This window comes from Copadichromis virginalis, linkage group LG12, assembly GCF_057382275.1.
Source record: "Copadichromis virginalis isolate Kocher_CV1m ecotype Utaka linkage group LG12, C_Virginalis_male_GT1.1, whole genome shotgun sequence".
Lineage (NCBI taxonomy): Eukaryota > Metazoa > Chordata > Actinopteri > Cichliformes > Cichlidae > Copadichromis > Copadichromis virginalis.
Window position 1 is genome coordinate 5,711,709 of NC_140629.1, and position 20,951 is coordinate 5,732,659.

The 20,951-nt window shown below is 39.1% G+C and overlaps 1 protein-coding gene across 6 annotated transcripts; it reads right to left on the reverse strand.

The window, feature by feature from the left end:
- Positions 1-502: 502 nt before the first annotated feature.
- tango2 (transport and golgi organization 2 homolog (Drosophila)) lies at positions 503-20,471 on the reverse strand. Of its 6 annotated transcripts, none has more exons than XM_085474485.1 (10): positions 20,237-20,471; positions 19,092-19,206; positions 18,464-18,586; positions 11,707-11,795; positions 9,884-10,003; positions 9,628-9,745; positions 3,078-3,145; positions 2,740-2,893; positions 1,741-1,845; positions 503-1,384 (listed from the first exon to the last, which is right to left on the reverse strand). In XM_085474485.1, the coding sequence occupies exons 3-10, from the start codon at positions 18,517-18,519 to the stop codon at positions 1,264-1,266; spliced, it is 831 nt and encodes a 276-aa protein (XP_085330611.1). In that variant the 5' UTR covers positions 18,520-18,586; positions 19,092-19,206; positions 20,237-20,471; the 3' UTR covers positions 503-1,263. The 6 variants fall into 6 exon arrangements, with proteins under 6 accessions (XP_085330611.1, XP_085330613.1, XP_085330612.1 ...); XM_085474487.1 differs by lacking the exon at positions 20,237-20,471 and adding an exon at positions 20,145-20,230; XM_085474486.1 differs by lacking the exon at positions 19,092-19,206 and having other exon boundaries at positions 20,281-20,471.
- Positions 20,472-20,951: the final 480 nt, after the last annotated feature.

Consider the following 20,951-nt stretch of genomic DNA (forward strand, 5'->3'; position numbering starts at 1 on the left):
AGGTACATCCTGAAGGGTGCAATATTCCACACAGGCAGGAGGGGTCACTGTTTGAAAACAGTTGCAGGTCAGCTAAAGTACATACAATGGCATAACACTGCAAACCAGGGATACTGGTTAAATGACCATAGGGAGATTTTAAATGGAAAAAACTAACAAAAGATCAAAATACGTATGTACATATTACTCACAAATCATATCAAGTTTGAACTCTTTTTTTTTTTTTTTAGGGAACAGAAGTCAAATTAACCATGGGTTCAATCTGGTTACAAAAAGCTTTCTTCACATTAATAAATACATTAATCATACGTCACCTGCATGTGGGTAAATCCTAGAGTCATACAGGAAGCAGCGGAGCCAGCTTCCTAGGCCTATACTGATATGTGTGTGAGCACATGGCTCCTGACAGTTATTTTGTATCCGTAATCATAATGCAACAATCAAAAAGAGAGGTGTTTGGATAAACTGTTATTTATTTTCAGGCTGTTTTTTCAAGATCCAGTGCATTTAACAGTGCATTGAAACATTTGATGCTGTGACGCAAAATTACCTAAACACCAATGAAAGGGTAATCAGAAACTTACAAAGTAGCCAGTAATCCTGGTGATGACTCGTGTGAACTTAAATCTTCTAGAAAAATATATGTGACCCTAGGACTTGTCATAGGATGCCAATTTAGCCTGCAGCCTGAAAATAGAGCATAAAATGTAAATCATGGATGGAAGGTTACATCGGACACCAAAAAGCATGTATTCATGCACCGCAGACGAGCTTTTCTACACTTCACCCAGACAAGCTGTATTTAAAACCACTAATGTCAGAACCAGTCATAACGTACTGCATGTAATGTGCCTAACACAGATCATCTCCTGTCTTTTGCCATGTGTGTGAAAGGGCCACAATGTCTAGCGTTCATGACAGAAAATGGAATCACACCAATCTTATATTTACCAAATTACATTCAAGCTATAATTTTTGAGAAGGTTCATGACATGTAGGTAAAATATTTTCCTCTACAAAACTCTAAATGTCCTTTGGCATCTTTGCTTTTTTAAAAAAATTAGCATACATCTTTAAATTAAATCAAAAGTAAGAAATATATGAAACTGATGTTAACGAGGCAGCTAGTGACTAGCTGAATAAAAAAAGTGCTGATGAGTCTTTGCGGTCACATGAGGCTCAGCTGAAGGAGATGGTGAGGAAAAGGTAACGGAAGGAGAGATGATGCAGAAAGGCACAGAGTAGGTTTCCTCCATTGTGTCTTCACTCCTGCAGTTTGAACTGGAAAGAACTGGTGCTCCATTTGGTTGTGTCACAGTCAAGCATGGTGCGCTCTGTGAAGATCACATTCCCTTCTGCATCTATCAGGATAATTGTATTGGTTCTGAATGGATAACAATACAGAGAAGAAAACAATTATAAATTTAATATCTAATAAGTATGACAGTGGTTATGAAAAGTCACTTTTCAGACACTGTTTGCCGCTGCCCTGCTAAATGATGTTTTGATAGCTTTGGAAAGGACTAACCCTCTGACCTTTTGGCTACAAGAGAGTGTCTGTACCCAATAATCCAGTGTTTCATTGCTGTGGAGGATTGATTACACTGGGGATTTTTTTTGTGTGCCAAGAGTTCACTGTTCTGTGATATTGCTGTCTAGCACAGCAGTGTCAGTCACCACCAGTGAACACATAAGGAGGTGAGAGAGAAATGATATCTGGTGAGTGAGGAAGGCTCTGACCTTGTTCCATAATGAGGGGAGCGAACACACACGGCTGACAGAGCCTGGATCACGGACTTGCTATAACCATCACCCTGAGTCTCCTGAATTGGATCAGGTGTGTTCCTGTTAAAACAACAACAAAACAGATAACTTTAGAAAGCGTGTCGGGTTTTAATTGCACATGCATTAATACTTTTTTCATTATTTATTGCTCTTGAAGCAAATCCCATTTCTGAGCGATCCATAAAATCCACCAATACCCTTTAAGTGTATGGGTGTCTGCATGGAAACTTGGGTCAGATTATACCAAATGCAGTGATTCTAGCTGAGTGCTATTGGTGATCGCTCGCTGTAAGTCCCGTTCTAACCACCTTCCATGTGTGACCGATTAATGTGCTGGATCTCCTCACAGCGACCCTTATATCTGAATTTCATTTGAGGGTCTTCAAAGCTGTGCAAGATTATTAAAGTATATTAAACTAAATTAAAAACTAAAACTAGATATGGAAAATATTTTAGTTAACTAAAGCAATAAAAATTAATTTAGTGTCAAATTTGTCAACCACGCTGAGCGGGCTCTGGTACTGACAGGGATGTCTATTGGTCTATTAGACAACACCCTTCACCCTCTTCTTAAATTATGCTTCAATTGATTGCACCTGTTTATCTTATATATCAATCCATCCATCCCCTTCAGCTTATCCGTTTCAGGGTCACCGGGGGACTGGAGCCTATGTCAGGTTGACAGTCTGGCACAGAGCTCAAATGCACTGACATTCACATCTATGGGTAATCTATAGTCAATGAGTAAAAGTGAATGATTCAATTCACTTTTACTCTGATAGTGCAAAATAACAACAACAGTCGCTTCTGTTGTTGGGGTGGGGTGGCTGTAGCTCAGGACATAGAGCAGGTCATGAGCAGAGTATCAGGCTTTTTCAGTGGCATCTCCTACATTCACACAATTTAAAATGCACTGCAGCTGAATGAGATTTAAGTGGGTGTTTGTGAACTTACAGCTCCTCATTATTAAGGACACTGAGCAGCTCTTGCACCAGCCCATCACAAGAGAGCGTCTGGTCGCTGACGACGCTGGTGAAGTGTTGCTTGCCTTTCAGCAGTTTCTTCCATGGAGTATCCAGCAGCGAGTTGCTCAAGCCGTAGATTCCTGCTGAGGGGGAACAAGATAAATACAGACAAATTTAAACATTAGCAAGCTCTGCTAGCGTCTTTCTGGTGTGTTCTTCAATCTGAGAGCAATTTCACTGCGGAAATGTCAGACTGACATGAGCCAGCCATAGGCCAGGAGGAAAGGTATGAAAGGTTTCTACAGCAACCATACTAAAAACACAGACCTGGATTTAGATGGATGGGTTCAGGGCTGCCTCTGTTTCCATAGTAACACACAATGTCTTGTTTAGCTCTAGAGAGGACACAGTAAGATGGGAAATTAGACATTTTATGATAATCAAACGTGTTTATGTCTAATTATGACTGTTGTGTCAGGAGTCAGAAGACTTTGAGGCTATTGAAATAAAGCGAAATAGAGCAAAGAGAAAGTTCAAAGGGGCATTCCTCAGGGAAACATGGAAAATAAGCGCTGAGGGTGAAAGAGAATAACAAACTGCACCATATAGCATTTTTTAATGATGCATTTTCTTTGCAGCCCTGGAAAATAGGAATTAAGAAGCCTGTGTTATTGCTGGACGCAATTCAAATGGGAAAGTTAAAATACTATACCACACTAGAACAATTTTGATGTTATCCACAAAGGACAACTGGGTGAAATTAAGGTCTCAAAGTAAAAATTAGTGCTGCAAATACCCTTGACTACCACAAAAGCCATTTAGTTACGGTGTTAGATCTCCTTGCAAAGTCCTCAGTTAGAGGAAATTTATTCAGTCTGCAAAAAATCTATCCGACATCAAGGGCATCTGTCACAGCCTTGGTACAGGAGAGTGAATAATAAATTATGATCGAAGCCTTTGAACCAGTAGTGGAATTCGTTTTTTTGATGTCAGTTTTATGACAGCAATACCAGTGGCATCAGTCAATCTCAAATGTGGTGCAACACTGTTTCAACATCTGACTTGGAAAGTTTCCCAGTTGAGAGCTGGCAAGACAAGGGCACAATATGCTGCTGGGCTTTTACTCTGCAAATACATTTACTAAATAGTTTTAAAAGCCAAAGTACATATTAGACAGCCTTTGGTCTGACCTGTTAGCACCACAAGCTGAGAATATTTGCCATTATTAACAAAGATTTCATGTCACGTTGAGAAAAACAAGTCTATTAATGAATTAGTAAATTGAAAGAACATTATTTTGTAACGGCTTTGATAATCAAATGAGCCTGCTTGGTTTTTCAACAAAAAAACAACAACAAATATTTCAACTGACTACATTTTTCTCAACTTCACTTGCCTGAAACAAACTATTTCTGATCATTTACAGAATAACCAATTAAAACAGGTCAGTTAAACAATGCTGAAAAATCTCTTAGTTGTAGGTGGTTAGTTATATTTTGCTCTACAGGAACATGAACAATATAATTCACACCCTCATTTCCTCTCTTCATGGACTGACCAAGATGTTGAGCATTTCCTTCAGATTTAGCACCATGTTGATCTGATTTACATAATCATCCCCTACATCTGGGGTTCTCAGACTGTGGGTTTGTCTCCACTAGTGGGGCTTAGAGCCTGTGCAGGTGGAATGTGGACAACCAGGAGTCCAGCTAAGTCGAATGAATATGACGTCCCAAGGGAAAATAAACAGAAGCTTGCCAATGCTATCAGCCTGACATTTAGGTAATAATTGATTTTAAAAACAAAAACATGCTTGTCGGACATGCCAGCCTCAGTGGAACAGAAGATCCATCAGAACAGGCTTGGTTTTCCAATCTTCAAATGTCCATTTTTGATGGGGCTGTGTGCCTGCAAAATCAGATCTTTTTTTTTTAGGCTTTTCAGTTAGCTCAAACAAGTCTGAAAGGAGTAAGGACTCAAAGCTGACTGCTTCAAAAAAGGTGTAAATACTGCGCTTATGTTCCTCCTACATATGAACTGAAATTTTAGTTTATGGTGTTAATTTTCTTATTAAAGTCGATAAAAATGATAAATTCCCCAATAACTTAGTTTGACATGATGATGTGGTGAAAAGCATTGTCTTAAGTCAGGCTGGGTACACAAACATAATGGTGTAAGACAGGGGTGGGTAGCTCCAGGCCTTGAGGGTCGGTGTCCTGCAGGTTTTAGATATCACCTGGGTCAACACACCCGAATTAAATGATTAGTTCATTACCAGGCCTCTGGAGAACTACAAGACATGCTGAGGAGGTAATTTAGCCATTTGAATCAGCTGTGTTGGATCAAGGACACATCTAAAACCTGCAGGACACCGGCCCTCGAGGCCTGGAGTTGCCGACCCCATCCGAATGCTCATCGAGGCGATCGTTGGCTCAAGAGTTGGGAGTTCGCCTTGCAATCGGAAGGTTGCCGGTTCGAGCCCCGGCTCGGACAGTCTCAGTCGTTGTGTCCTTGGGCAAGACACTTCACCTACTGGTGTGGGCCAGAAGGGCCAATGGCATGATATGGCAGCCTCGCTTCTGTCAGTCTGCCCCAGGGTAGCTGTGGCTACAACTGTAGCTTGCCTCCACCAGTGTGTGAATGGGTGGATGGTGTGTAAAGCGCTTTGGAGGACTAGTAAAAGCGCTATACAAATACAGGCCATTTACCATTTATAATCTTGCTTGTATTAAATGTATATCGCATTGTGGTGGGGCGTGGACGCGGTGCTGGGCGGACGCACCTGCACGGCATCCGCAATCATGCCCGCCGGGGAATTGGGGTTGTTGTGGTGTATTGTGGTGTGATGTATGTGCGTCTGGCAGCTGCGGTCAATAAGGATGGCTAAAAACTGATGTATGGACCTGCCGTGTCTCATTCACACCACACGCATATTTCGCTGAAATATTTGTATCTCTTTTAAACCTCAGAACTGAGCATGGTTTCTTAAACCAACAACTATAAACACATCAGCACTGGCCAATATTCACTCAAGGCAAAAGCAGTGACCGCTCATCCAAGCACGCACATGGTAGCCAGTCAATGAGAACCAGATGGCACTGTAACCTGAGAGAGAAGCCTTTATTTGTCTGCTCTGCAAAAATGAAATTGTCTGAACTAGTATTTTGTCTTGGTATTGAGGTCTTCACTCAACAATACCTCAACAGCCTGGCTCTATCTACACACTTTGCGTGTGATATCAAATCAAATTGACCATGGTGGCAGCAGGTGGAGGATTTATGGAGAGAGAGTTCCATTTGTGCTGTTTGAAACTGGCTAAAATGTTGAAAGTCCCATCAGGTGTGCCGTGGGTTTATTTGGGCTGAGATGAGGGAACAGCAGGAGGTCGGGACCATCGGGCAAAGCGAGAACAAAGAGGGAAGAGTCAAAAACAGGCTTTTTCAGATCTCAGTCAGAGAGTTAATCAGTATCCTAGCTGAGAAGTATTCTAATGAAGAGTCCTCTATATTGAGGCTGCAGAGCATCACCAGCTGTAGTGTAGTTGGCTGAGATGGTTGAGTGAGCTTTCAAGAAATTCAGGTAATTTTTGAGGGAAAAAAATAATCATAGCAGACAGAAACTTTGGGATTTATCAGCAAATCATTGAATAGGACGTGTTCCTACATCTCGCCTAGTCACCATCAGTGATTCCAACTTTGGCTTTGGCAATATGTTTCTGTAAAAATGCAAGGAACTATTTCTAGTCAGTCTGATGGCACCATGTTGATTGAAAAGAGATACATGACAGATGTAGTTCTTAGTAAAACATTCATATACTGTATGGAAACATGGAACTTCAAATATTTATATTATACCAGTGATGTATTGTAATTCAGACCTCCCATCTGATAGAAAAAGGCTGTGCATACAACCATGCAAACAATCAGAGAGCAAAAATTAACATCATTTAAATTTGTATGGCAATTTTTAGACATCTGGAGTGAATCATGCAGTGCTATTTATTGTAATCCACTCAGGAGAATCTCATCTTCTGTTCTTCTAAAACAGAATATGATTTCCCAAGAGGCGATGTTACAAGCACTTTGGAGAGAAGAAAAACAAATCCTCACAGTACAGTTTCTTTAAAATGTTGAGAGTTCATCTGCCCCTGATACTGTGGAATGTGCGTATCTGCTGCCCCGCTGTGTTTCTTTTTGAGCCCGAACAAGTTTCTGCCAAGAATTACAACACAGGGTTTGAGGCAATAAGATCGAACCACTTTCTAAAGTTGTTTTTTTTTTTTTTTTTAAACAGCCAAACTGAAAGTGCATATTAGGGAGGCATTTCTTTGCGGGCAAACATCAGAGCACATATTTAATAAAATGGATAAATCTCTGGGCATTGACTTTAAAGCAAGAGCGACTTAAAGTGGGATCAAAAACCAGAGCTATAGACAAGTCAGATGAAGTGTTGGATATGGAGCCTCGAGAGCATCAAGCTGAGAATATCTGAGTCAGATCAAAATTTAAATATATATGGCATTAGCTTCACGACTGTGAGGCCCAGTAGACATTTCTTTAAATACAAGGCTGCCACAGACCAAATTATTCATGCACAATCCAATCCAACATGATTAAAGAATATTCCTGGTGAGACTTCTCCATTAATAAGCAGCAATAAATAAATTATCAAATAGTTTGTATGTTAAGTGTACAGTTTTGCTCTCATGTATCTGTAAAGAGTGATGAGACTTACACAAAGAAGGTGGCACATCTTGACCCCACTGCCACCAGTCGCCACATCGTAAATCACGCCTGTGCTTACAGATGAAACCAAAAGCCTCTAATTGTCATGTAAAGCTACTGTCAATCCACCAGCAGTTATTGATTCGGAAAGAAACCAAACGCCTTATTTCCTCAGGGCAGCTGGGCACATTGCAGTGGATAACAAACAGGCTGGTAATGATGGTGCTTACTAAAAAAGATTGTGCATATGTAACTGCTGCCCCTGGTTTTAACAGGGACATCTGCATATTCTGAGCTGATCAAAAATAGCAGCTAAGCCACCTAGATAATGTCATACGGTTGCCCCTAGGTTAAAAAAAGAAAAAGGAAAAAAAGCTTTCAAAGGCTCAGATGATACCGACACTTCTGAAAATAAAGCTCCAAGTAGCTGACTTTTTGTGCAGGTATACACAAGTATATACACAGACCTTTAAGAATACATGTTTGTTTGGAATCTCACATGTGCGTATTTCACTCGGTTCAGTGGTATGCTGAACTCTTGTGGCTTTCTTCACAGTTTGAGGTGCAAAGTCTGCTGAGATTGGGAAATCTAGTCTCTCAGATGCAAAATACTTTAAAAAAATGATGTGAAAATTATTAGCGTGAGAAGCAAAAAAGGTCTAGCTAACTATATTTAAAGTGAACCAGAGTTGCAGTATACTTTAAAGCTCAGCAGCCAAACAGCACGATAGGAGTCCCACAGTAACTCATATGATGCTTTCACAGAATGTAGCCTAATATATTGATGGTACTGAGACACAGTGAATCTCAGTATAGTGCAAACAATCTAAAATACATCACTTTGTGCATTGTCGTGCCAATGTGTGCTACTATTATTATGCCATTTTAAAAATGAATACACCACGATCACAAATGTAGGAGTGACATTGGTTTCTGCATGTGGTAAATATATATTGATCAAAAACGTTGATATTTGGCAGAACTGTATTCATAATTCATATAAAATATTGCCCTATAAATAAGCTTAGCTTTGAATGAGCCACTACATTACAGAGATATGTTTAAGTCTTTCAGTTGTATTGCTGAAACTTGCAATACCAAAGCCACAGAAGATGTTTCCAACCTACAATACTGTTTCAAAAAGTAGCACCTTATCCATTATATTGGAGTTGGTAGAAATTATTAGGTGGCAAAGAAAATAATATGAAAAACAAAATATTTCTCTATCCTGAAAGCTCTTTTGGGGATAACAAACTACTTCAGGCTATGTTAAGAGGAGGAAAAGTCCACTTTTTCTTCTCCAACAGAGATACAACTTTTAACCTCTGAACTCTCCTTTCCCCCGCTTTCCTTTGGGCAGGTGCAGTCATAATGTTATCAGCAGGAGAGCTGGCTGTACTCCCGTCAGGAGCGGTTTCTCTACCATCAGCAGCACAGCATCAAGCGTCAACACTTTATAGCAAACTTTTTATGTTACACATTTTTGTAATTTCAGGTAATATTGCCTTTACATCAGCTACACTATGCTCCAGCTCCCTAACAACAGTATGGCTTCACTATATTGCAGCTCTCTACATGGGCCGACAACCTGACAGCTATCCGAGTGTGCACTGAGCCCATTTTCTTTCTTTTCTATGCTTATCATCAAATTCAGTCAAGTCAGGCTTGTGAAGCACATGGGAGGGGAAAAAGCCTTCGTTATTTTTTATGCTGTCTAGAGTTTCTTTGTTTATAGCCCTGAAATATGAACAGGTGTTCCTTTGGAATTTTAATGCTGGCTCGTTCGCAGCTCAGTGTCTTTTCAGTTCTGCCTGGCTGGCACTCCAAAGATGAAGATGTTGCTTTTGTGGTTTTCTTTCCGTGGTAAGGCCAAAATTCAGAGGAACAAAGTTAAAGCCCAGTAAAAAAAAAAAAAAAAAAGAGACTCCTTTACTGTTTAGATTGTGAGAAGACACACATTATACAGCCTAGTGTGGCTATTTTGCATATTTCTTCTCACTCTGGAAAATATTTCATCTTATGAAATGCAACAGTGGATAGCGTCTGTTTTTAAATGTTAGTGTAAACATCCACATGATGGATATACTTATTTGAATCAGCTTTATCAGTGCATAGAAAATATGCAGATGGATTTCACAACACGTTTTACTCACTTGAACTCAGCTGTGATGAGGTTAAACCCATTGTACAGGTGGCCTTCTGACGACACCTTCTTCAGGTAGGAGTAGCTGTCCTGATCCTTGTCCATTAAATAGTGAGACACTAGAAATCCTGCAAATTAGCAAACGTAATAAGAAATGTATGTAATGTATGTGTACTACTTATTCCTTAGAATCAGTTATATTATCACATGGATTCTAGACACTGAGGCTGTAAAGGGGCACTTGGGACATTTTCATGGCTGATTACCTCGTCCTTGTGCATCAGGGTTAGGACGTCCCTCCATGTAGTTGGTGATGGCAGCCAGCTTGCCCCTCTTGCTGATCCCCAGCCATGACCCCCCTTCCTTCCCTAGCTCCAAGTCCAGGCCTGATAAACACAGAGTTACAATGTATTTTTAAAAAGAGAGGGGCATCAGGCCTCACATGAAAAGAGTATGACTCGATTTTAACGGATAATAACAGAGATTCTTCAGTATACCCTGCTTCTTTTGCATGCCAGTTTTCCTTAACAAGAACAAATGATGGGTAACGAATGATTAACTCAAGAAAGAACTAGGTCATTTGTCACTAATCATATGGCAAACAGACTTTTTAATTATTCACTGCAGCTAAGTGCTAGTTTGAGAAAAAACACATAAATTCATGCAATATGCAAAAGATGTGAAAGGGAAAGAATTCTACAGTTAGAAAAATGTTAATAAATAATAAAAAGAGAAAAAAGAATAAATAATTAGTAATGGAAATTTGAAGTTTCTCTGATATTAGTAGCAAATATATATTACATATTATTTTTGAAATGGTCTTATTATGCTTTTACCTATTTGACATCATGCTGTTTGCACAAATGTTAAAAATGTGGATATTAAAAGTAGACAAAGTTTCAAAACGTCAGTGTGTGTGTGTGGTCATAGTTCTATATGCAGTGGATATCCCAAATATGACCATTTTAGGCACACAGCTCTGGCTGTGAACACAGGAGCCCCGCCCCCCAACTGTGCAAAACCTTCTGTTTGGAAGAAACTGCCAATCAAAAGAAATTAGGTTTGAAGGGAGAGCAGTCTCAAAGGGAGAGCGGCTTAAATAGCTTGTTTCATATAGTAGATAGACTGAGTGGCAGTAAGAAATCTAGTCCACATTAAGATGCACAAATAGAAAATATTTTTTTCTGTGTCACTGACATCACAATCAGAGGAAGTATAAAACTTATATAACCTTCAAGATGTTGTCCAATTGGAATGAAATCTCATAAGAGTGATGGCAGGAATTATTTTAGTCCATCAGTAAATGAATGTTTTCTTTCTACATCCCTCTCCTCCAGTTGACACAAAGAATGTCAGGCCCTGCAAATTTGCAGCACTTCCTGGTGATCAATAAAGACAGGTCCACTTATACAGTCAGTGACCTCGAGAGCCAAATGGTCTAATTCCTCTGAGGGTGGATGGAAAGCTAGCTAAATTCCACTGGGACCAATAGCTTACTTCCCTTCTCGCCATGCTACGTCTCCTTCAGGGCCCTACTGCTACCCACCCACCACACTCACGCCCCGTTCATCCCCCAGCCCTGCAGATAAGACAGAGCCATTTATTCCTGTCACATTGCATAAAAACAGCCATCAATTAAGAACCCACTAGTCGAGTTCTGACCCCTCTATTACAAAGGGGAGAGGAGACTGGCGAACAACGAGGATATGGCACCATTTCTTCCCTCAGCAGAAAAACAGAAGACTGATTTTTTCTGATTAGCCATAATGTGTATTGAACATCAGTCAATTAAATGTAGTTTGCTGTGGGTGGGGATGTTCTGCGATGGATTTTTGAGGTGAAGGAAAGGGATTTTTCCTTGATTAATGAAAGCTCTTTATTCTTACAGGTAAAGTTTGTTAAGCAGTACTAAAAAGCCAACCAACCTTGCATATATTAATCAAAATAAGCAATTAAATTCTAACAGACACGTTTACACAAAACATACAAGAAAGTTTTTCACTAATTTGTGTTAGCTTTAGCTTTAGAAATTACTGCTGTTTAGTGAAAAGCTTGACTGGTGGTCTCAAGTGTATATGTACAGGCTTACCACTGAGGATCTCATTGCTGGCCCCCCAGAAGTCTGCAGCTTTGGATGGCCTGTTGTAGAACTCATCTCTGTTTGCAGCCAAAATTAGCCTGAGAACATAACAGGTTAAAACTTGTAAAGGGGGCTCAGCCCCCAATCATAATGCCATGCATACAATGCCTTTACAATACAATTACAACATTGCATTACAATGTTAAAAAGCAATTCATTTAGTTGGATGACCTGTTGTAGTGGCTAAGAACCACCCTGCCACTCCATACACCTGGACAAGATGCAAACTAGAAATAGAGCTGTTTTCTCACCTAACCTCATTACCTGCCTATTTGCTCACCTGGTTCTTCGTGCTCCTATACAGTCTCTCTATCATCTCTCTGTCCAACCTCCTGGACTGACAATCGCACACAAATGCATGGTATTCAACATAACATAACATAACATAACATAAAACATAACATAAAACATAACATAAAACATAACATAAAACATAACATAACATAACATTATCCTAAGGGCTGGGAATCCACATTTGATATCAATATATATCAATATATGCTTATTTATGTGAAATCATCATCAGTGAATGTAGGCAAACCAATCGACACTGGCTTTGTATATCTTTTGTTGACTCTAATCACATGTCCACTACACTTTTTGCTCACTTTTTGATCTTTCTTCTTGCTGTTTTCATCCAGCTTTCTCCCTCTCTTGCCTATGGGACATTTATTTAAAAAAAAAAAAAAAGAAAAAAAAAAAGAATATTTCTATCATATGGTGAGTCTAATTCATTTGATCTTAACATGAAGGTAAGAACATATGCTACTATTATCCACTAGAGACTTATATAATTACAGTACATATATACATACAGCATCTGTAATGATGAAAACAGTAAGCGTTTGTGGTTTATGGCCAGAAGGTCAGTGTAAAAAATAAGCTCACAGACTGTTACAGTGCAACTTTCACATTTTCAGTATAATAAAGTCCTCAGATACAACCAGAAGCACTCATGTTAAGCATCTCATTTTCTAAATTGATTGAGCAGGAGCCAGAGGAGAGAATATAAAGGGTCAAGGCTGCAAAGAGAAGGTGTTTCTTTGAAGATGACCAAAGTAAAGAGGATCAAAAGGAATGTAACTGAAAAAAGCAAAAGGCAATAGAGTCAGGAGCTCAAGTTTGGAGAATTTATCCATATACAGCAGGCTTTTGGATATGATTGAGTCCCTCCATATAAAACAGGTTTATTTAATGAAGACGTGCAAAAATGAATTGTAACCTTCTTGCAGTGGTTGGATTTGAGTCACAGGGGTCTCATCCTGGAATGAGGCCCAGGATAGGAAAAGCAAGCCCAAAGAAACTCCATAGGTCCGTCCTCCTGTGGGCCCATCAACCACAGGAGGAGACATAGGATTTTAGTGTCTTGTGTGGATTGGACACTGGTCTCTGGTTACATTGATGGCCCTGCAACCTGAACTCGTATAAGCAGTAGTAAATGGATGGATTGATGGACGGATGAACAGTTACAGATCCCTGTAGTACGTGGGATGGGGTTGAAGTATGGTGTTTCATTACTATTTCCCAACTAGAGCAGCTAGTCATGTGAAATTTTGCAAGAAAATCAATTTTACACCAGCTCCAAGTTTCACAATCTGAAGCCAAATTCTTGAGCAACAAGCAACAAATTCCCATCCACTCTTATGTATTTTGAGACCATGTAACTCGTGGGAGGAAATCACTGATGTTTTTTATGAAATGACTCCAATGCCTTTGGCTTTGTGGTTTTATTCATTTTTAGAAACAACTGAAAACACTTTGAATCTTAAAAAACAAACAAAGAAACTAGAATACAATACATATTATTGTATTGTAAATATTTAGAATGAAGAGCTCAAAGATTCTGAACATTTGAAATAGACCAGGTTGAATTTTGGAGAAATATGCATGAGCATCTCTAAGTACTGACACAGCCACATAAATGAGAGTTTATGACTATTAAACTCTGTAACTATCAAATAGCTTGAATCAAGTGTTGGATAACCCCACTGCTGTTAGGAGCTACCTAAAGCGGAGAAAAAGCAGGCTATTAAGGGGTTAAAACAATTTGAAATAGTATTTTACAAGTAAATCATCTTATCTCAATCTCATTTTGCAAAGCTGGCTGTGTCTGCCACATGCACGTAACCTCTGCAGGTGTTTTATTCCATTTTAAATTTGTTTTTTATTGTCGAAGCAAGGCTACGAGACAAACATTTACTGCTGCAAACAAGAGCGAATAGCCTGAACAAGAGTGTGATCTGATTTCCAATAAATCCCCTTCAATGGGACTCTTAAGTCTGACACAGACTGTCTGTCAGTTAAGCGCTGCACTAAACTTTGACCTACAGTTTATTATTATTCGGAGTGAATCAGATTGTAATGACGCCATTATGCTCACAACCATTAACAGCAAAACACTGTATTGTGACCTGTATCTAATGCAACACCTGTTCTAACATGTGCCTTTATTCACGGGTCACTTTTTGTCATTTTTGTAGTGGGCTAGTATGTCCTCACTTAGCAGTTAAGACCCAACAATCACACAGCTTCACACAGCCCATCTTTCCTACTCAGATATTATGAAAAACAGTAAACATTGACTCTGTTCCTTGATGAAAAAGGTAACCTCTCTATTTCATGCAATTTGCGTAATAAAATAATCTGCACTATAGCAGCAAATTAATAACATAAACAAATAAAAAGCATCTGTCTTATTTTTAAGTACATATGGGGAGTGGCTTCGTATTGTGAAAAGATGCATTGAAAATACAGATAACGCATTTCAATACATCTTAATGCCAAACTATGTAGAATTATCTATGGCACAGAATATTATTAAAATGATTCAAAAAATCTCTGGAGAAATCTCTGTATACAGCAGCAGGGCTTTGCTGTGAAAGAGCTTGCCTATCTGTAGTCACCTATCAAAAACTTTTGGGGCAGTATGAAATGAAATATAAAAAAATGTTATGTTTTTACAAGCAATTTTTCACTCAGATGTCTAGCCTGCTTATAGAAATCGTTTAATAGCATCTCCACGGTTAAAAAAACCTGTAACTAAGTACTACTCTATTGTTTCATATGATTGAAGAGGGTAAGTAATAGGAGGTGCTGCTAACTACACCACTCCAATTGTCTAACTGTTCTTCAGAAACTGTGAGCGCCTCTATAAATGTGGACGTTTTAACTGTTTGTTGGTCTGGAGCATTCAGATATGTGTTAATACAATGCCGCAATGTTACCAAGAGTTGGGGAGCTGCAAAGTCACCCCAACGTCAGACGATGCAATGCTTAAAGAAACTGCAGAAAACCCAAGTGCTACCACTCAGAGTATGGGTGTCTGAAAAGGTTTCCAGGAGAAAGCCTCTTCCTCCTAAATCCCAAGGCTTCTGAAACAATGTCCTTCAGATAAACAAGACTACAGTGTAGATGTCTGGCCATTGTCACCTTTAAAAAACAAACCAAAAAACCCCTCCATCTAACATCCAACAAGACAATGATCTCAAGCACAGCAGCAAATCTTCAACAGAATGGCTGAAAAAGAAAAGAATCAATGTGCTGAAATGGTCCAGACCTGTATGTAGCAGGTCCTTAAGAGAGTTGTGCATAAGCGAATGCCCACAAATCTCAAAGAACTAAAGCAATATTGTAAAGAAAAGTTGGCCACAATTCCTTCACAATGATGTGAGAGACTGATAAAAGTCATACAGAAAACTATGACTTTAAGTTATAGCTGCTAAAGGTGGTTCTACAAGCTACTGAATCACCAGGTGCATTTAGACTGAGTTCCATGACAACATTTCTTCTTCATGACTGTATATATATGTGCCCCCCAAACATGCACAATTTAAATCTCAGTGTGTGGTGGGAGCAAGGGGGATGGGGCTGTTAGTCTGAGTATGTTTGCTTGATAATATAATCCCTTTTATATCGAGTTGCTTGGATATATATTTGTATGTCATATTTACTATTGCATCTGCCTCCCCAGAGACAGCAGATGGAAATGAGCTAGTAGCTAAATCTGTTATAAAGCATCACTCCTCCTAAGAGATGAATGCTTTTGTTCATGGTCTCTGACAGTCAAATAAATAAATAACTAAACTAAATTAAGGACAGATGTAAACATTCCCTGTCCCAACTTTTTTGGAAAGTATTGCTTGTTGCTGGCACTGACTTTAAAAAAATGCCATACATTAAAAAAAGGTTTGGTTTTATTTAGTTTTTGTGCCATTTCCAATAAATATAGGGTTTAAACTGCTTGTAAACCACTGCATTTCATTCAATATTTTTAAATATTTCAAGCAATTTTATAACTTCATCTTTAGATGTATTGAGGTAAAGACTGCTGTCATATGATTACAAATCATTAAAAGCCACAGAGGTCAGTGAAATGCATCAGAACCTGCAAATGTATGTTTTATTCCTAAGCTTCTAATGGTCTTCCTATTATTCCTTCAACATAGGAGCTTGCATCTTGTTAAAAGCAAACAAATAAGGCCAAATGACATAACAGGGGTCGACCTCTGTGTATCAAAGGCTAATGACAGCCCGTTCCCATGGTGCTTTATGAGCCACCACTGCTCCTGAAAACAAAGCTAACACTAATGATGCTACACAGGAAGAGAGCATCTGCTTTTGCATCCTGAGGGGCAAATCCCATGCAAGTTGCTCGGATCACAGCGTGAGTCAGCCAGCTGGATCATGTAGGAGGCACAGTGGTAAGGAAAGAGCTATCAAAGCTCATTGACACTCAACTTTGATTTCTTTCTATTCAACAAACACAGTGACTTATGTATCCAAACACATGTGGCTCCCATGGGATAATTTCCTGAGCCTTTGATAAATTTACACCAAGGCATGTTAATGTTAACCTCATGGTGGGTCTAGAAAGATAAAGGAATCACCAAAGTCACTAGACTTTCATTATCATCCTCTGGAGATAACGAAAGTCACCAAAAGCATGGACATCTTCAATTGTTGTCGAGACATTTAAGGTTGTGTCAGAGTGATGACCTAACAGGCATGCTGCCATCGTATATAGTGACCTTATCCCAAGAGGATCAATTATTTTATTTGCTGTTCAGTTACAGTGTCAACATGCTTACATCATGAATACATGCTTAGGGGTGGCTCCAGCTCAGGAGGTGGGACAGGTAATTTACTGATCAGAGGGTTGGTGGTTTTCTAAGCACTTAGAAATAGAAGAAAGTGCTTATATGAATGTGGGGTGAATGAGACATGTTGTATTCTTCTTTTAGTGCTCAAATAGAGTACAGAAGTGCTATATAAGAACCAATCTATTTATCATATACTATAATTTACTTGCAAAGAGCCATGAGCAACATGAGATAAAGAACTATTACAAAAGCTCTATGAAGGGCTGCCATTATGCTGTTTGTTTAGTACATCAGCATCATCTTTTGGTTAAAGGGATTGTAAGTGGCACTTTTATATTATGTTTAAATGACTAACCTTAATGAGAAGTGATACAATATATCCAGGTCAAAATCATATTGCAATGCTATTTGGTGGACTGCTGCAGTGCTTTTGTTCTGAGCAGCTGGTGAAGAAAAACACAGTGGAGACTAGAAATTGCATTTCTGAATACAGAGATCTCAGCATGAGGGTAATCAGCGAGTCATTTGTGTGGAATATTAACCCATTTAACTCCTGCAGATCCATTCCTGTCATTTTGTGCTGTGAGCGCTATAATAATTGCACTTAATGAAACTTTAATTCTGCCTTCAATCCAATTTTATCTTAGCATGCTGCATATTCCTTTTGATTTACACATTCGCCTGAGAAAAAGAAACTGCTTCTGCAGCCAGTACAGTCTATAAATAGCAGACATGATGCTGCATTAGGACACAGTGCGTTTCACCTTTCCCCAGGTTCAGGTCTGAGTCAGTACTCATAACACACCTCTGCTGTGATCTCCTTAGGTGAGGTCAGACTCCCAGAGGGAAGGACAAAGATGGACAATGGCCTGGCAGAGAGCTTGCTCTCAAGCTCTGGGGGATTATAATAAGCTGGGGCTCCACATACCATCAGGCTGTAACTCACACTGACTGCTTGTACTACACCGATCTGTGCTGTTCACTAAAAGAAGTTAGCATTTACTGCTGGGTAGGGCACACGGAGGTTGCACAAAGAGTCAGTGCTTTCATAAAATTGGTAGAGAGGCTGTTTCTAACTTTCCTAGCTGCAGGGAGTATCCGGCTTTGTGAGGGAATCACAGCAAAGATGTGAAAAAACATTGCAAGAGTTTGGTAGCTGCATGTTAACTATGAATTTTGAGAAATATGCTCTAAGTAAAATATTAAAACTGGCCCAAACAGTTGCATAATAAATCTGCATGAGAACATAAATGTTCTATAGAGTTTTTATCACCTCGCCCCCTAAAACATAGCGCACAGAGATGGCAATAACATTAACATAACCACAATGTTTCTCCACTTGCTGCTACACACTTGATTTACGAGGTTAGGAGAGTAATATTGCACTTAGAGTCTCTGCTGGAGTGTCCTTAGGCAAGATACTAAAATCTCTGCTCAGAGTGTGCAGTTCTGTGGCTGACAATGCCTCGAGAGGGTTTGCTGATACCTGTTTTTTGTGCTTACCTTGTTTTTGCTTTATTACCTACAGTCATATGAGACAGCTCTATTGTTTATCAAGAACTTGCTTCAAGTCCTTGTATATTTAATGCATGACTTAACTGCCTTACCTGTAGGCATTTTTGGATGCAGGCCGGGGGTCAAACTTGAAGAAAATTATACACATGGATGTGCTGGGGATTGATGGCAGGGCTTTCACTTGGTTCACATCTGCCTCTAAATCTCAGCCATACCTGACAAAGAAAAGAATATAGGAGTTATTCTGAATACCCTTTAAAGAAAACAAACAATCTAATTCCCACACCTTGCGATATCACAGCAAAAACAAAAACGACTAATGAAAAAAAAAAAAAAATCCTTGTGTACTTTAACTCCTATTTCTCTTGATTTCCCTTGAAGTGTTTCAAAATCTTGACTGATAAATTGTGGTAAATTTAATTAACCAGACTAGATTTGGAAAGGCACCTGCCTATATAAAGTCTCATGCCTGATGATGCACGTCAAAGCAAAAACCAGGGTAAGTCAGAATTCCTGCAGTGATCAGAAACAGTGCAGCATTGCAAAGCATGCTAAGCATTTTGCTGCAGGGAAAATTCCAAAGAACAGAATGGCCTTTATATTTCTTAAATGAAAGCAGTTTGGAATAAACAGGACTCTTGAAACTTTTGAACTAGCAGGCCATCCAATCAACCAAAAGAGCAGGGACTTTAGTAGAAGTGACCCAGTGGTCGTTCTTACTGAAATTCTGTGTGGAGATGAGAGAACCTTCAGAAGGACGCTCATCACTGCAGTACTCCAATGATATCGGGTTTATGGCCCAGATGGCAGGCAGAAGGAGGTTCCTCATATCAGACTATGAGAAAAAAGATTTCTAACCTGAGCAAACCAAGTCCTCTCATCGCCTGAAAGCGACAAGAGTGAGTGACCAGAAAATAGACAATATAGACTACTGCAGTTGGCAAAGACGTTCAACCTGCCAAGGGGATCCCCACCCAGACTCATGATTTATTCCACCGACAGTTTGTAAATTAAATACAAACATCTATGTATAAGCCTGTAAATATATCCCAGGTGACACACCTCTAATAAAACAAGGTTAATGTGATATTCACGTTTTCTCAATTAACATATTTTCTACGTTTTTATTTCGTCATTTTGAGGCGAATAAAGTTCTGAAAACTTTCTGAATACATTGTTTCCAGACTTAGAACACAGCACCCAAAAGTTTTTTTTCTGTCTGCGTTCACTCAGCACCTAGTTTATATGTGGAAGAAAAACGGTTTCCCTTTATAGAACAAGCTAATCACATTTTATTACAGTCTTTGCAGTATATTGTGTGTTCATGTCCTGCACCACATTCAGAAGGACTGGGATACAAGTCATTCAGCTACAGTATCCTAACTGTAATGAGTGCAAAGGTAGCAATTGAGTAGAGTCGTAAACTTAGCCATATGTCACAATGGCATTTAATGACTCGCTAGTCCGACCCCAATAATCAGCTGGTATTATGAAGCTAGAGGGTTGTGACAACTTGTCACAGTTGACATCAACTACACATTTTGAATGATACGAGGACACGAGCGACTAGCATTGTCGCAGGACATTAATATTTGATAGACAGCAACGAACTAGCTGAGTAGCATATCCACAGACAAAATATTAGTCGAGTAATATGGTTAGTTGAAGGATTAGTTCCAGGATAACTTCACCTACACATAACTAGCTAACGTTAGCTTAGTAATAGTTAACAGTATAACGAGGACACCGACCCAGCAAACTTTAGCTACCTACCCAAACTTAGCTGTGTGCGAAACAATATACTACAAATGATATCTGGCTTATCGGTTTTCTACACTGCTGTTGTGTCGCCTAGTTGTACTCACCACCCCTCAACACTCGGTGTTGACAGCTAAAAGGAAGTACTCACAAAGAGTGACCTCGATTTGAGTCTTCAGTCGTTTCATAAGGCTAAAAATCCGACGTGACCGGTTATTATCTGTGACGTGACCTTAACCCCGCCCGCCTCTGCATTTTACATACATAAAACAAGCGCATATGCTCAGTATTCCAGTATGATTGGTCATTTTACAAAACACGAACAGCCAAGCTCGCAGTAAACGGAAGCAATGAGGTTTCCGGTTTAGTTAACATTATTTTCAAAATAAAAGCATTAGTGTCAGAAGTGTGTTTTTATGTTACAATTCTTTAAGGAAAAACGGCTTGGCAAACAGGGTTTATTTTATTAACATGATTATGCCTCACAATACAATATAACTGAAAACTATATTGTCATTTGTTTTAACACATAGACTGTAGTACAGGGTAGCATTTTTCCAAATAAGGAACACTTTTAATTTGAAAAATATTCTGTAGACGTCATTTTTGTATTCCCGCGGGATTGACGATGTAGTATTGACATCAATCATGTCATATCAATAGACAGGAGAAGCCTACAGAGAAATGCAAGATGAAACTGATAAAATAAAATGGAATAAATTAAATTAAATTAAAAATTGATATAGAGTTTTATGAATTTTAATGGAAGGTTTACCAAAATAGTATTTTTTTTTAAATTCACTGACAGAAAAACTTAAACGT

Coding starts and splice junctions, on each gene's coding strand:
- tango2 (XM_085474486.1), bottom strand. CDS start 18,519: ATGTGTATAATTTTCTTCAAGTTTGACCCCCGGCCTGCATCCAAAAAT. Junction 3,146..9,627: donor CTCATCACAGCTGAGTTCAA/GTGAGTAAAACG, acceptor TGTCCTCTCTAG/AGCTAAACAAGACATTGTGT. Junction 1,846..2,739: donor GTCCTTAATAATGAGGAGCT/GTAAGTTCACAA, acceptor TTGTTTTAACAG/GAACACACCTGATCCAATTC.